Source organism: Colletotrichum karsti, assembly GCF_011947395.1.
Source record: "Colletotrichum karsti strain CkLH20 chromosome Unknown Scaffold74, whole genome shotgun sequence".
Lineage (NCBI taxonomy): Eukaryota > Fungi > Ascomycota > Sordariomycetes > Glomerellales > Glomerellaceae > Colletotrichum > Colletotrichum karsti.
The window spans coordinates 63,921-79,574 of NW_024065974.1; the positions used below are offsets into that span (position 1 = coordinate 63,921).

General features: G+C 54.4%; 4 protein-coding genes across 4 annotated transcripts; 2 read left to right on the plus strand and 2 right to left on the minus strand.

Annotated features, from left to right (window-relative positions):
• Positions 1-1,789: 1,789 nt before the first annotated feature.
• Positions 1,790-2,922, minus strand: CkaCkLH20_13150 (uncharacterized protein; the record flags this gene model as incomplete). The annotated part of the gene is made up of 2 exons (XM_038895861.1): positions 1,790-2,616; positions 2,673-2,922. 2 exons carry the CDS (start codon positions 2,920-2,922, stop codon positions 1,790-1,792), a joined length of 1,077 nt encoding a protein of 358 aa, XP_038738842.1.
• A 1,953-nt stretch (positions 2,923-4,875) lies between these two features.
• Positions 4,876-5,913, plus strand: CkaCkLH20_13151 (uncharacterized protein; the record flags this gene model as incomplete). The annotated part of the gene is made up of 1 exon (XM_038895862.1): positions 4,876-5,913. One exon carries the CDS (start codon positions 4,876-4,878, stop codon positions 5,911-5,913), a length of 1,038 nt encoding a protein of 345 aa, XP_038738843.1.
• Positions 5,914-5,983: 70 nt separating this feature from the next.
• CkaCkLH20_13152 (uncharacterized protein) lies at positions 5,984-13,438 on the minus strand (the record flags this gene model as incomplete). Its single annotated transcript, XM_038895863.1, has 10 exons — positions 5,984-6,564; positions 6,620-6,973; positions 7,025-7,392; positions 7,444-7,546; positions 8,605-8,883; positions 8,938-9,108; positions 9,166-9,351; positions 10,161-10,742; positions 10,795-13,021; positions 13,145-13,438. 10 exons carry the CDS (start codon positions 13,436-13,438, stop codon positions 5,984-5,986), a joined length of 5,145 nt encoding a protein of 1,714 aa, XP_038738844.1.
• Positions 13,439-14,138: 700 nt separating this feature from the next.
• On the plus strand, positions 14,139-15,350 carry CkaCkLH20_13153 (zeta-crystallin; the record flags this gene model as incomplete). Its single annotated transcript, XM_038895864.1, has 4 exons — positions 14,139-14,171; positions 14,225-14,332; positions 14,397-15,050; positions 15,120-15,350. 4 exons carry the CDS (start codon positions 14,139-14,141, stop codon positions 15,348-15,350), a joined length of 1,026 nt encoding a protein of 341 aa, XP_038738845.1.
• Between the last annotated feature and the right edge of the window lie 304 nt (positions 15,351-15,654).

Here is a 15,654-nt window from a genome sequence, read left to right on the forward strand (position 1 = left end):
CTTCCCGAGCTAGCAACAGACGTAAAAAGAGCGAGAAACGACGGTATCTCTCCATGTGATATCAACGAGCGCTCCTTGGAAGCACTAGCAGGTGTCAACTTGTCACGAAGTCTCGAAGTGACGAGTGTCAATTTGGATTTGGCAGAGCAAGCGACAAGATGTTGTCTTTGATAACAATCCACACAAGCACTAACATGAGGCATGATTACGGGGAGGGTAACACAAGTTGAGCTGCAAGCTCTTTTCGGTCTGCCAAAATCGCCGGTCATGACCAATGCATGGTCGCTTCTTGGCCGCTGGCCAACATGTACAATACGTTAATCGGAACCCGGGGCCAGGATGACGAAGCTGTTTCCCGTCTTGTTCCAGCAGAGTGAGTACGTTCGATGGCGCGAGAAGCACTCTCAAAAGGTGAATACTAAAAGGTGAATATTAATGAGTAAAAGGTCAGTCACACAAACGTGGGGTCCATCAGTGCGGATCAGCTGCATGTATCGTATTTGTCCCCCGCATCAACTACCATGTCGATAGCAGAATGTTCTTAATACCGAGCTGGTTCGAGGGCAAACCCGATGGGTCGTCAAAGGAAAGAAGAGATAGATTAGCCCTCCATAATCCACGCCAGCGTTGGTACGCCGCCGCCGCCGCCTTGTTCCCTCATCCAACGCATCCCTTCACGTCCGTAAGGAAAAGCAAGTGGGACTCGATGATTTTGTTCCCTCGTAACGTACTTTGTTCCCGAATACCAGGGTGTGGTCGTTCTAGTAGTGGGAGGCAATCCTGTTCGCTGTCGTGCTCCATCGTCTGAAATGATACGTCGTATCAAGCAGAGACTTTAAACACACTCACCGCCCCCAACAAGGAGGCGCCCTCAGCACATCTCGTGGATGATTTCCAAGCAGACCTGTCGGCTTCTTCCCATCCATTTGCAGCAACCTGCCAACGTTTCCATCCGTGACAACAGACACGAGCTGTTCCGAGGTCCCCGTCCTCACAAGTTCGATGTGTCTCCGCAAGGTCTTTATCCATCACCGATGCGGGCACAAGATCACCGAGCTCATGGAGCCTTGTGACGGCATCGACTGCCCCGGAGTCATGCCGAAACCCATCGTTACCAATCAGTACACCTGCGTTATTCGGACTTGCATGTGGTACGGGCAGTTTTGAGAGTCGGCTCAACGTACATTCGGCTGATTTCCTCAGGCGGGTAGCTCCTGGAGCTCTACGACTTGAATACTCTAATAGTGTGATAGATTGCCCTCAAGTGGCATTCATTATGCTCGCGTCATGTTACGCGAGATTCCGCGGTACTGGCCTGCTCATTTGCTGGGCAATGATGAGCCAGCATGCTGATGCTGGAAAGAGGCCTCGACATCGTGCTGCTTTGGAGGAGGAAGTTGGGCTGTGTGTCATTGCCGGGACATACCACGAAAGGAGTTTCGAACATTTGACGAAAATTTGACGAATACATATCGGTTGAACAAACAGTTACGATTTTCATATCCAATTCTCCACAGCGCCCGCCCTTCAAACTTATTCGGGGGTATCAATACATTTCTCAAACCGGGACTACTGATGAAATTGGGTTACCCTCCTTGGACGCACGCGAGACTCCATTGCGCCTTGAACCAAAACAAGAAAAGCCAAGCTTATTCCTACAAAGCCAGAAAGGGAGGCTGATGTGCCGTCTGGAGTATCTTCCGGCTCCAGTCGTGGACGGCGCGGGTTCGTTCCCGGGCTGGAGCTGTCGGACTGAGACAAGTTCATCGGCGTACAACGAACCGATAATCTAGGAGATGTCTCGTTCGTGGAGCATCTGCCACTTTGTGTGTGAGGCGTTGATGTGTGCACATAACGACTGCGGCGAGTCGTACGTCTCCGTCTTGCCGCTCGATACACAGAGAATGCAGCCGAAAGCGTCCTTGTCGGAGTGTGACTTGGCGAGAAAACGACTCGACATCCTGAACCCGTCCTTGAGAAGGATGAAATCCTGCTTTTCGGGTAGGGTCGGCTTCCAACGGTAACCGCAAATGCACCTTTTCTCTTTTGGGACGGGCTTGGAGAGGTCGACTTGGAGGACCATGGCCTCCGGACAGAACATGCTGAAGACGCTGACTTTCGGGCAAAGAGCCGTAGTGCCGCCACTCCCATCTGCTTCGGAGGACGCCCAAGCAGACGGGGCGACAACAGAAGCTGAATCGCTGGCGGTGGGTTTCGAGTCTGGGGGAGTCGGTGGCGGCGATGGCGGCTCGGATTGGAAGCGAGGTTGATCGGTGCGGATGGTCAAGACCGTTGTCGTCCTGCCATCGTCGTCATCGTCGATGGAATCTTGGCTGCGGTCGGTGAAACTACCGGACCGTCGGGATAGCAAACCACTTTGCCGCGATCGGGGCTTTGGCACTGGAAGGTCTTTGGGAACATCGAGTCCGGATGCGACACGGGAGTATAGATCCGACAACGCCTTCACGGAGGCTATGCGGATGGACTCGGATGTTTGGAGGAGGTCGGAGATGTTGAGAGTGGCAGTCAAGCACGAGGCGTCGGTGGCGCGACGAAGATGGGAGACGCGGCTCTGAAGGTTGAAGAGCTGGTTACAAAGCAGGTCTCGACATGTTCCTGCGTAACACCAGAGTAAGCGAGGATCGATTGAGACACAAGAAATTGAGACACACCATCGCCCATGGAGAAGTCGGAACCAATAATGGAGAAGGCAATGTCATACGCCTCCTTGATCTGGGTTTCGGCGGCATCGAGGGATGTGCTCAGAGCACAGGTGACGACGGCCTTCTGGCCAGGGGGGCCTGATCGTCTGTAGTGATTCTGGCGTGATCTCTTTCTTTTCCACGCCGTGTAATGCCCCGCGCCCTCGGCGAAGAGATCTGTCAAGGCAGCCACGCAGCCGACAACTGTGGTAGGCTCCATGTCGACTGTCTGTCACCTCGACAGCATGATGAAGGTTACACTGGAGGGTTTCCTTGCTGAGTCCTGGTAGACAAGGGACTGTGTGACACGAGTAAGACGAAGGAGAAAGTGATACAGCAGCTGGGAGAGTAGGGAGGAAATAGAAATGCGGACCAGGCCGGAGAGGTTCGAAGAGACAAGAAAAAGGAAGCAGATGAGCGGACAAACTGGCAATATATCATGAGACGAGGATGGGACGGGGAAAGGAGAGAGCCGAATAGGACATGGCAAGTGCAAACAGAGTGCTTATCTCTGCTCTGGGGGTAGTGACCACGACTCGGACCAAGCTTTTGGGTGACGAGTTGGAAGCGGATGGGTGTGAGAAAGATTGTCTTTGATACGGGTGCGACGTCAACTCCCGAGCGACGGATCGACAGCAGCTAGGGAGGAATGGGGAAGTTAGGGTGAGCTGAACTGGAGGCGAGAGACGGAGGTTCTTTGGCGAGCAAACCACGCAGACTCGAGCCATGTGGCGTTGGTTGGCGGACGCCAATCTGATGACCAGACCCCAAACGGGCGTACGGGAAGTTGGGGGGGCGGGTAAATCATAGGCGACATGACAGGACGCATGGCCAGGCAAGGCAGGGCATGATGTGAGGATGGAGACGAGGACAAGGACAAGGACAAGCATCGGTATGGAATGTGTTGGTCAGAGTCATGCAGCGCCATCGACAGCATCTCGTGTTGCTGGTGATGGTCGACGGAGAATGAGATGCGTACGTGGGTTCAGGTTGAGACAAGTAGAAGATGAAGCCGCAACGCAAGTTTAAAAGGAGGACAGAACTGGAAAAAGAAGAAAGACGCCAAAGCAAGCTGTGGCTGGCTAGACGCGACAAAGGCCCCCCGGCAGTAGGAGGCGGGAAGGATTCCAAGGTTGTGGTACGGATATTCGTAGCGTAGAAGAAGCTGAAGGATGATATCGAGATTTTTCAGGTTCCTGGGCAGTTCCCGTGCCTCATGCAAGGAGTCGAGTATCCGTACGTAGGTACCTTAAGGTAAAGTAAGGTGCCTTAGCAAAGAAGGTCCAGGTTTGGGAGGAAATCATCCGTCTGCAGGTGGTCTCTCCAATCCGTCTCAATGACGACGAGGTGCACAACTACGTAGATACGTAGAGTTGGCACGTGTCAAATGTGTCAAAGAAGAGTTCGGACGATGCAAAAAAGAATGAGACGATCTCAGGGCGACTGTCTGTGCTCAAGCTCCATCTCGTTCTTGTCGTTTGGAAGTTTTTGGGGCGATTGATGAGTGAGATTCGTTACAAACGAAAAACCGGACAAGGGGGTTCTGATGTTTGCTAAGGCAGGGCGGAGCAGGGCACCTTACGGATATCAGACAGTGTAGGTAATTGGCCCTAGCGTGTCCAGCGGGCGCTACCGGGTGAAAGTGGAGACTACTGCAATGAGAGTGGGGGAAATCGATGACACTATTGAGTTGATTGGCCAAAGTGCACGTGCCAAACGTTCTCGACTGGCAACTTGTGCCGAGGACACTCCACGTCAGTGGAGGCGGGGCACTTCAGTGTTTCCATCAGATGGGCCCAAGGTACCTCAGGTACCTCCTATCTACCTTACCCAAGGTACGTGCTGTGAGGTGCCTTAGTGAGGCACGGATTGGTACTTTCTCCATGGAGGCAGGAAGAAAGTACCTATCCCTACTAGGGAAGGTAAGGTAAGGTACCTTATCCTTCATCAGGCGCCTAGGCGCCTTCGTGCGAGGTTCACCTTCTCTCATCTCACTATTCACAAATACCAACACCACTTCCACCATCGTGAATATCAGCTTCCTATCCCCAACTTCCACGGCCTCAAAGTCCCCTGTTGGCTTGGTCGTCCATCGCCCCTCATCTTTTGCGTCTATCGAGAATAACCAACGCGAGTTAGTCCTTCATCAAGAACTAACCTCGCCGCCACCCATATGCCGCTCCCCCGACGCACCCGCCAGGCTTGCGACAGATGTCACGGCCAAAAGCTGCGATGCCCGAAGCAAGCTGGCTCTGCCATTTGCGCTCGTTGCTCCAAAGCCCACGTCCCCTGCGTCTACAGCGCCGCCGGTCCCCAAACCACCCCTGGCCATCTGATTGCCGAACCTCCTACTCCTTTAGACTGGGACGCCTTCTCTTTCGACCACCTTCTGGGCCCCAACGCCATCTCGCAAATCGACCTATCTGTTGCCCAAGAGGAAACCTCATCGTCGCAGATCACATCCCAATGTCTCTCCGACCCAAGATCGCAATGCTTCGACAAGCTAGCCACCATGATGGCCAAGCTGAATGAAGCATTCAACGCTCTGCCTCCTGTCTCCAAGCTTCACGTTCCAGGTCCGCACCTTGAGCTGTTCTGCTTACAAGTTAAAGACTCGTACGGACTGAGGCAGTCGCTCGAGATAATGCTCAGTCAAACCCAGGACCTAGTCGACTTGTATCCCAACGCAATCAAACTCGCCGTTGAGCACACCAAAGTCCCCAACTGCTCCATTCCAGACTGCGTACATACATACCAGCCTCAGCACGACTTTGGTCAAGATCCATTCGAAACAACATCGCGCATAGATTTTACTCTTTTGAATCAGCTGGTCTCCTGCCACTACCGCATACACGATATCACTGAACTCATTTTCTCTCACGCCCAAGTCTGTTTCAGCAAGTTTCTCGTCTCAGAACACCACGAGGGCGAGGGCGAGAGGCACCAGTTCGATATACCCGATCTTCGCGTTGGATCTTTCACACTTTCCCCCGGATCATCACCTTCCGTCATTACAGCTATCCTGGTCGACCTGCAATCCTCACTGGCTCGTTGCGTTCCTAAACTACAATCTACGATTGCTGGAGACCCAACCACGGAATGCCGCGTCATCTACCTGCAATGCGACATGCTCAAAGACCGCACGGAGTCCATCATTCAGCGCTTCTTGAAGTTGAGAGAGGCCATCACCAAAGCGGGCCTAATAACCTAAACGATTGCCATTGCCGAGGCGGCTAATGCCTTGGAGATCCTCCACAAGATCTCATCCTCTGACGCTCCCTTTACTGGAGATACACCAACAGAGCCTCGCTGGCCCCGACGCTCAGAGTTGCTCGGCCGCTCGACACCACCGTCGTCTCGAACGTCTCCGCCCCGCCGATAGTGCAGGTGCCGTTGTTGAAGTACTGCCCGCCGATGTAAGCGTTGCCGCCCCGATCCTGTCTCGCCTCGGCGCTCGCGGCCGTCACTCGCTTGGAACGGACACTACTGGCGGAAATCCCGCTGAGAACAAACGACTCGACACCGCGCGTACCGGAACCGCTGAAGTAGTTGGAGTTGTACAGTAGCGCACGCAGGGGCGCCCCTGATGCGTCAAAAGTGACATACGCCGCGAAGGCCGATTTCCCATCATCCAGAGCGGCTACGTGTTTTGCACCAGCTAGGAAAGCCGTGGCCGTGAATGCGCCAACGTACGGGTTGCCCATCGAGTATCGACCGAAGAAGCTGTACGGGTTGTTGCCAATGGTTCCATGGTGGAAATATATACGGGAAACGTTGGACGCAGCCAAGCGCACCGAGTAGTCCATCACCCACAGGGCCGCACCGAAGGACGGGCTCACATTGGCGGCTCCGCCTCCGGAAACTGTTGTGCCACGTTAGTGAGAGTGAATGGACGCCCTCTCTTGAAGCGGGCTTACCTGAGTTGGTCTCTCCAAAGACGTATGGCTTGTTCACTGCTAGGGCACTGGCAATGTCCTTGTCGAACAGATGGACATTGCTGGCGATGTTTGCGTGAGACATCAGACTGGTTACCGTCCCGCCGGGGTAGTTGTGGTGACTATAAGTCTTCACATACTCCCTGACGGTAGCATTACCGCTTGCGATCAGCTCTTCGGCACCCCATGTGGGCGGAAGGGAATTCGAATTTCCTGCCTGGATGATGTTTTTCTTGCCAATCGCATTGCCAACCGTCATCGCCCAGTTATTCTGGGAAGCAGCGTCGACGGCAGGATTCCAAGTTCCAGAGGCAATGGGCTGGACACCTGACCAGTCTGGAAACAGTCAGCTTTGAGAACAACATTCCGCGGCATTCGTTATCCTACACTCGGGCTCATTTCCAAGCTCAATCGCATAGAGATTCTTCATATCCTGCACCGCAACTTTGGCCGCCGCTATGGTGTTGTCGATGTTGTTCTTGCCTCTGTTCAGACCCAATGTCACGTCGCCCGCGTATGTGGCGGCCAACTTCATGAAGTTCGGCCCGAACGTCAAAGTCGACGGCGCGTCGGCAGCATTGGCAACCGTGTACACTACATAAGCCGATGTTGACGCGTCGTAGGATGCCCGGTCCTGGGTAGTTCCGCCAATTCTGATGGGTGGCCAAGTGCCACTCAGCGCTCTGAAGTTGGACAAGCACTGGTTCGTTGCAGTCACGTTTTGGAAGTACGACGGGAAGGCGAAGAACTCGAAACTAGACGTGGCTTTAGCAGAGTGGTGGACCTTGGGGTGGGCAAATACTCACGAAAGGCCTACGGGTGCCGCGTCAAGAGGCGCGTATGAGAGGCCGCCTGTGTTCACCCTCGTCGGCACAGCAAAGGTGGCAGCAGCAACGACATGCGCCGCCACTGCGAGAGCGACCAAACAAGAGCTTCCAACCATTGCCGCGGTGTTCTTGCAGGGGAACAATCAGCCTCACAGGGAACCGATTCTTTCTCCTGGAGGAAAAGGAGGAAGGGGGCTTCCAGGACTGTCTATTTATCCTGTTGCTCAGCTGCCGTTTCATTCGGTAAGTGGGATGACGATGCAACATGGATGCAATACTTGTCAAGGCTTTATTTTTCCACCATAGTAAGAAGGCCTCTTTCAAGCTAGCAGGTGCAAAGATGGACCATGATCCAGCAACCCTTGCACAAGCGCCAACTCCCTGCGTCTTTATCTGACGCCTCTCTACAGGCTTGGACGAAGACGTAATTTTGACTACCAGGCGTTCTTGAATTTGATGAATTCTATTGGAGGTCTTATCCTGCACCGTCTTGCCGATGTATCAGGTCACGATCTATGGCACGAGTCGAGTCCAAGTTAACTGCAGCAGATGAGTAGTTTCCCCGCACAAGTTTATTCGACATAAGCAATGACACCGCTGCAATGGTTACATCGTGCTGTTGAAAGCGGGATTCAGCCGAAAATGGATGGCTGGCGATATGAGTCTAACCACACTGAGCTGTGACACTCATAAGATATGCCGAGTGTTCCAGCCCACTCCGGGCTGGACATGAGAAGCATGCCTCTCCCCCGCCTCATGCTCTTCAGCTCCAGGTTCGGACTGTGAATGTGGACAGTCGATTGAGGAATACAACCTTTCTCCCCCGAACGTACGATGCATCATCAACGCGGTCCAGCAAAACAAAGTCTGCCTTGAACAACCTTGTCGCCAGTTTCTCGCTATTCTGCTCCATTATGAAAACCATTGCTAAAGAAAATAGCCAGATCCCACGAGCTTTGGAAGTTACAACTGCGTGAATTCGACCAATATGTACTGAATACGCGAAGATATTGCACCAATATTGTTAATGTACTTGATCTCCAGCTACTTCGCTCCGCTCTTGCCTCGCATCCCAAGCAGCCCCTCGCCAGCAGACCATCCAGCTCAGAGACTTCTTGACCAAAGGCCAATCTTACTAACAAACAAGCGCAGATCCTCCGGGAGCCTTGTAGTTCTGAGGCACCGGGTAATAGATATTGACAAGCAGGCCGGGGTCGTTGGGGCTATACGCGCCTGGGAACGACAGGAGGTTCGGCTTGTACGTGCCCGTTCCACCGCTGACCCGGAGCTGGGCGCAGGAGATGTACAACTGCGCACCACCCGGGCTACTGGCACTGTGCAGAGCGATGTGCTCGACGCGGAGAAAGTACTCGCCGTTCTCAAGGCACTTGGGGATCTGGACGTCGAGTGTTGTCTTGCCTATGTTCATGTCTCAGCACCAACGCAAGACCGATATGGCACAGAGATACGGACCTGATGTCGGCCATGTCAAACCGTTTGAGCCGACGGTCGGGCCATCGTTATATATCTTGAACCAGACTTTCCCAGAGCCGTCAAAATCTGTGATACTGGTCCCGGCAGGGGCTTTGGCCATGTAAAAGTTGACAGGCCCGGGGTGGGAAACTGATGCCTTTGCATTGTAGCCTAGAAATCCCGATTAGCCGTCGGAAGTTTAGCATCAAAGGAGAAGCTTTTAGAAACCAATCGTAGACCCAGCCGTCACGTCAAGCACCTTGGCTCCTTCACTGCCAGGAGCCAGCTGATAGCACGTCATCTGCTGGCTGTTGACGTCCGTGACGGGACCATTGGACTGGTAGTTGGTCGTCTTCCTAACGACCTCCCAGTCTGCCGTGGTCTTGCCATTGTAAGTGACAGATGGAAAGACGTCTGACCGGTTAGCTGTTACTCAAAGTGGCATTCATAATGTGACGGGGACGCCGCACAATGAGCCGAGGCAAGAGTTGCCAAGGCCAGGATCGCAGACCAGGTCTTCATGCTATTGATACTTGAGTCTGAACTCGCCGGAGTTGGACTGAATGAACTTCGAAATATATCGTTTGAGTCGTGAATCTGGACCGTATGTTGGCGGTTCTCAGGAGCCCTCTTTCTTGAACAGGCCGAGATATGCAGCAATGGCTGCACTTATACCTCCTGAACTCCATGGGCTGTGGCATGCAGACCTCAAAGTCCAACAGCCAGGCTGGGCCTTGGACCAGCCAGGCAGGATAATGGAAGATGATCTACCGACAGGACAACAGCCGGTAGCCGGCGGGTAAAGTCGTCCACCCATTCAAGAGCCTCTTTGGTATTGCAAGGGAACCAAAGTTTGCCGACTGAGTCGGCAATTATCCTTCTCTCGATGGCGTAACCGTGGGCAATATGGTCCCGGCACATTCGTGCTGTGAGATGTCCATGACCCATTTACACAAAAGGTGCTGGCACAGAGATATACTCCAAGTCCGTGTTTGAGGTGATGAAAGTTATTTGGTATCTGCGCGTACTTTCTTGCGCAATGCCCCTTTTCTACGCGAACGCCGGATAATATACATGTCTGATTTCCCTCCCCTTTGCTAGTGTAAAGCCAAGTCGGCCGTCAATGGCCAGCCGCACCATCCGTCACACAATCTCGTGTCGCTCGATACCTCAATCGTCGTCAGTGTATCTAGGCCCGCTTGCAGCCGGCGTCTCGGGTGCACCGTATGCAGCAGGGGTTGGCGCGCCATAGTAGCCGGAAGACGAGGCGAAGCCGCTGGCCGCTGGAGTAGGAGCGCCGGCCGCCGGCGTGGGCGCTGAGTCGGCAGCCCAACCGCCTTGCCATCCGCCACCGGGAGTTGGGGCACTGGCTGCAGCGGGTGTGGGCGCTGAGTAGGCACCGGGAGTAGGGGCATTCAGAGCGCCTGGCGTCGGTGCTCCCAACAGATTCCCGCCGGGCGTCGGTGCATCGTAGCCAGAATTGCCAGGTGTGTAGCCCCATGAATCATTACCACTGGCTCCGGGAGTCGGAGCAGATCCTCCGTACGCAGGAGTCTTGGATCCCGCACCCCAAGCATCTCCTCCATACGCTGGAGTCTTGGACCCAAGTCCAAAGGCATCATGCGCGGGTGTCTTCGCGCCTGATTGCCACGCAGGCGTTCTCGAGCCTCCACCGTAAGCAGTTCTGTTGCCGTCGCCGTAAGCAGTTCGGGAACCATCGGCCCAAGCCGGAGTTCTCGATCCGGAGCCGTAATCTTGGCTGCTGGACTTCCAGGCAGGAGTTCTGCCACCAGTCGGCGCGGGAGCTATGATGTGTCAGTGAATGTTTGTATTCAGTATGAGGAGCTGATTGCTTACTTCGTGAGCCCCATGCAGGGGTTCTCTCTGAGCCGCTGGAAGCAACAGGCGTCCGACCTCCTTGCCAGTCTCCACCAGCTCCGCCACGTCCGCCCCCGGGAGGACCACCTGGCCGCGGGCCACGGCCGTTGATGTCAATTTTGGCACCCGTGTTCTTGTCCTTGAAGCTCAGATGGTCTTTGGGAACCGTGATGGTCTTGCTCTTCGTGTGCAGCTCGACACGAGCGTGGGTTTCCGTAGCATCCTTGACGATACCTAGTAGACCCTTGTAACCGCCCTTCCGAATGATGACAGTCTGGTTGATGGAACGATCGCGGCCGAAAGTCTTGGGAGGCGCCATTTTGTTCTCTGCTGCACTGGGATTGCGTTTCATGGCCGGGTTCATCTGATCCAGATTGGGACCGGCCGAAAGCACACGCCCACCTTTAGCAGCAATGGTAGTAACGTTGTTTGCCTTGGCGACGAAGACACCGGCGTTCTCGTTGTTGTTGTTGCTGTGCAAAAAGATGTAGGCTCGGTGGATATGGATGATCTTGCCCTGGCGCTGCTGGGCGCCATATTCTCGAACGACATCGTCCAGTCTGATTTCAGAGCCGTTTCGGTCAGCAGCGACGGCGATCTTGCGCTTTGGGAGCTTGTTGGCGATTTGTGACGGCATGACCTGTCTGGGATCTCCGTTCTGGTCAAGGACGACCACCGATTCGCGATCGACCTTAACGATGCAACCGACAGTGGTCGGGTCGAGTTGAACCAGGTCGAATAGCTCATACTGGCCCAGGGAGCCTTGGCCACCGATATCACTCGCTTCACGCAGGTCCTTGCTGAAGACTGTGACCTCGGTGTTGGTTTGATCCGTCAAGAAGGTGACCCTATCCTCGGAAATCTTGACGACCATACCGACCTCGTCGCGGAATCGACTTCCACTAGTGACCTTGACGTGGTCTCCGATCTTGAACCTCTTTCTTAAACCCTTGGTGGGCACTTCAATGACTTGACCGACGAGGTCTCCCTCGGTAACCTGCATGGTAACAATGTCGCCCTGCACATTGGTGGCCTTTCCCACAACACCCTTCTGTTCGCCGTCGTACACCTCGATGACATCGCCAGGTAGGTATGTGACGTTGATGTTGCTGTCCTTGAGACTGGCAGCGAGGGCCTTGAGGTCAAGATTCTCCGTACCATCCTCGGCACCAGAGGCGAATCTGGTTACTTCCTCCAGTGTCGGGTTGACGTCTGTGACCACTAGTTGCTGGATCTTGATGTCCTTCACCTGGAAGCCATTCTCGAACTCATCACCCATGTAGGTCCAGACCTTGGTGGTCGGGTTGCCCTGGATGTGCCTTGGGTGGCGCTTCCGGGCTTCCGTCTCGTTGAAGAGACGTTGAGGCGGTCGTGGTCCGGGGACACCAACAGGGCGCTTTCGCTTCCCGTCCGATGTGACGGCTGCGAGAGCATCGTCTCTCATGCCGTAGTCGAGACGGGGGATGAACCGAACTCGAGCTTCGAGACCATTTTCAGTGACGTCGATCACCTGCGCAAGATCGCCGGCGTGCTTGGCGGGCTTGCGAAGTCTGACCCAGGCGCCCGGCTCCAGGGTGGGCGTCTTGGTCACACGAAGCAGGTCCGGCATGTCCTTTATATCGACCAGAATCATCTTGGACCGCGGGTAGACGTTGAACATGCCATCGAGGGCGACCATGATGTCGGTGGACCTGTTCGCCTCCACGTAAATGTAGCCCTTCATAACGGATGTCGGACCGCCACGCTCGAAGGCAGAAATAATGGCGAGCTCATCCTTGGTGCCCATTCTCTCCTCGATGCGCTTCATGATGGAGAAGACCACCTCGCGCTCTTTGCCTTCCTTACATCTGACGGCCCAGATGGTGGGATCCTCAACACTAGGCATCAGAAGACGCTTCGGTACAACTGCCGAATCACCGAAGCCCTTGTTGGGCCTGCGGTTACCGTATCGCTGACGAAGGATCTCGGCCTGCTTTTCAGCATCCATGCTCTGCTCCATCTCGCGCCGACGATCCAACTCGCGGTGTCGTCTATCGTCATCGAGGCCTCCGCTTTCGGCGATATCGTCGGGATGAGCATTGTCGATGAAGTCCTCTATTTCCTCGCCGTCTTTCTCCTCATCCTCACCGTCTTCTTCGTCTTCGACCTCGGCTTCGATGTCGAAAAAGACCGCGCGACGGTCCCTGCGACGCTTGCGACGATGTCCCTGACGAGGCGTTAATAATATCCCCATGAAGGAACCAACACAGGGGAGTTTGGACTGAGCGGTTGCCTGCAGCAGCCCTCATTGAACCCGAGGTAGTCAGCGCAGGCAATGGGAGAGGCTAACCTGTTGGACGTCATCCTCGTCTTCCTCATCCTCATCTTCCTCCTCATCATCATCGTTTGCGCCACCTTCCTCTTCATCTTGCTCTTCATCTTCATCATCGTCAACGGGTCGAGGTTTGGAGGCTACGGGGGCATCGTCGTCGTCAGCAGCAGGGCTGCTTTCGCGCGCATCGCTCGGTGCGTGCCTGTCACTGGTGTCATGGTCGGGTTCCTCGTCAGAGAGGTCGGCAGGCGCAGGGTTGAAGTCGTCCTCGTCTTCTGAGTCGTCGTATCTGTTGGGGTCGTTCGAAGCCATTTTTGAGGCAATTGGCAAGGGCTAACGTTGTTGTATGTTGTTTTAGATGGTGAGGCGAGGCGAGGCAAACTTGGGTTTGAGCCTGCGAACAGGACTTTAGGGGAGAAGAAAGGCAAGTAGCAGAGAGCTCGTAGGTGGGCTTCGACTGGATTAAATAGTTATTTGGGGACGTCGGAAGGAGCGGTTGACCAGACGTCTGGCCGATGAGAACGTGGAAGACGAGGGCTTTTGTAAGAAGGAATAAAGACAACTTCAAGACAGGAAAGCTCAGCCAAGGTTACCTTGACGCGAAGGAGGCCAGGTCCCCGTCTGGATGAGGCTTAGCGCCACTGACACCTGAGGCAGGCCACTGAGGAAGTTCCACTAGTGCCTATGTATCTTAGGTAAGCCCGCTCAGACCTCCTAAGAACCTACCTATCTCGACTCGCTGATGGTTGAGGCTATTTACTCCAACTTATTGTTAGTCCAGCAACTCGTAGCCGGCCACTGCCTCGGCCTTTTAAATAGGTCAACAATTCCCCTCAAGGCACGAGATGATCTTTTATTTGGAGGGTGTCTCTCAGTCTGCCTCGCCCCTTGTAATTGCAAAACCTTTGTGTGAAGCAGCTCGAGTAGCCCGACTCTTTTCAAGCATCCATTGCTGGGTACCATACCTATCTTGCATTTCACAACCCGGGCAGCCACATCGTCCAAGAATAAAATGAAGGCCGTAGTGATCAACGATTTCGTTACCGTCAGTGTTCCACGCAACCTTTGCAGGCGCTCGACTCAATGACAATAAACCAGGACTTTGACGAGGTTAAAGTCTCCGAGGTAGACGCACCTATTCCTCACTCTAATGAAATACTGGTTCACGTGAAGGCCGCCGGCGTCAACTACGTCGACACACTATACGTATGTCGGTTTGCATTCGACTTCACCATCGACTTTCTGTATAGTTTGGACTAAGAAGAAATAGGCCAAGGGCAAGCACCAGAACAATCGCTCCTTGGTTCTCCCGCCCTTCACCCTAGGACTCGAGTTCGCGGGCGTCGTAATCTCAGCACCACCGAGTTCGGATTTCCGTCCAGGAGATAGAGTATTTGGCGGGTATACCGGCTCATACAGCGAGATCATATCTCTTCCAGCATCAACCCCTTTGCACCGTATCCCGACAACATGGGACTTCGTCGAAGCTGCCGGTATAGCAGCCACGCTCCCGGTCTCCTACGCCGCACTCCTTCAAGCTGACATCCAGACCGGTAAGACGGTCCTCGTGCATGCGGCCGCTGGCGGCCTGGGCATCATGGCAGTTCAGATTGCCGCAGCTTTGGGGTGCCGGGTCATTGGGACGGCCGGGTCTTCCGAGAAATGCGCCGTGGCCACCAGATTTGGTGCTGCTACTTGTCTCGACTACTCCGAGGAATCGTCATGGTGGGAGCGTGTGCTGGAGCTTACCGGCGGGAAGGGCGTTGATGTCGTCTTTGATCCCGTTGGCCTCGTCGATCTCAGCTTGAAATGCATTGCTCACAGGGGCAAGGTCTTGGTCGTGGGATTTGCCGGTATTCGAGACGGGATGGAGCGCATAGCGATGAACCGAGTCCTGCTCAAGCAAGTCTCGCTGATTGGTTACGTGAGTCTCATTCCGTTTCGCACTTGGTCCCCATATCCACCCGTGGCTACCTAACACCCGTCATTGCAGCGGTACGGCGAAAGTTCTCGGCGATACCCAGAAGAGCAGATGGCCATCTGGGATGGACTCCAGCCGCTGATAGAAACTGGCAAGATCATGCCCGTGGTGTACGAGTCTCACTACCGAGGGCTCGAGAGCGTACCGCGAGCTCTGAAAGACATGGTCGATCGCAAGATCTGGGGCAAAGCAGTCATCACCTTAGACGGCACCCTGACGAACCCTTCAAAGGCGAGGCTCTGAGTCTTGACGTTGTGGTGGTGCAAAACGAACACCGCACGATGATTATAACATTTCGAAACCACCTCTCCACCTACTGTGCCCGCCGGTATATAACCATCCCCCATCCCGTGATTTTGTTCCTTACTACCAACCGGGGAGCCCTACTGAACTGCAGTGCATGTGACCCGCCACCAACAATATTCCAAGGAATCCATCAGTACGACTTTTGACTCACAGACAGTGTTCCCCCCCAAATAGCCGGCTCAGGTCCCAATCCTAAACGCCAGGCTTCGCGATGCATTTACCACAAGTGACCAGCCAGATC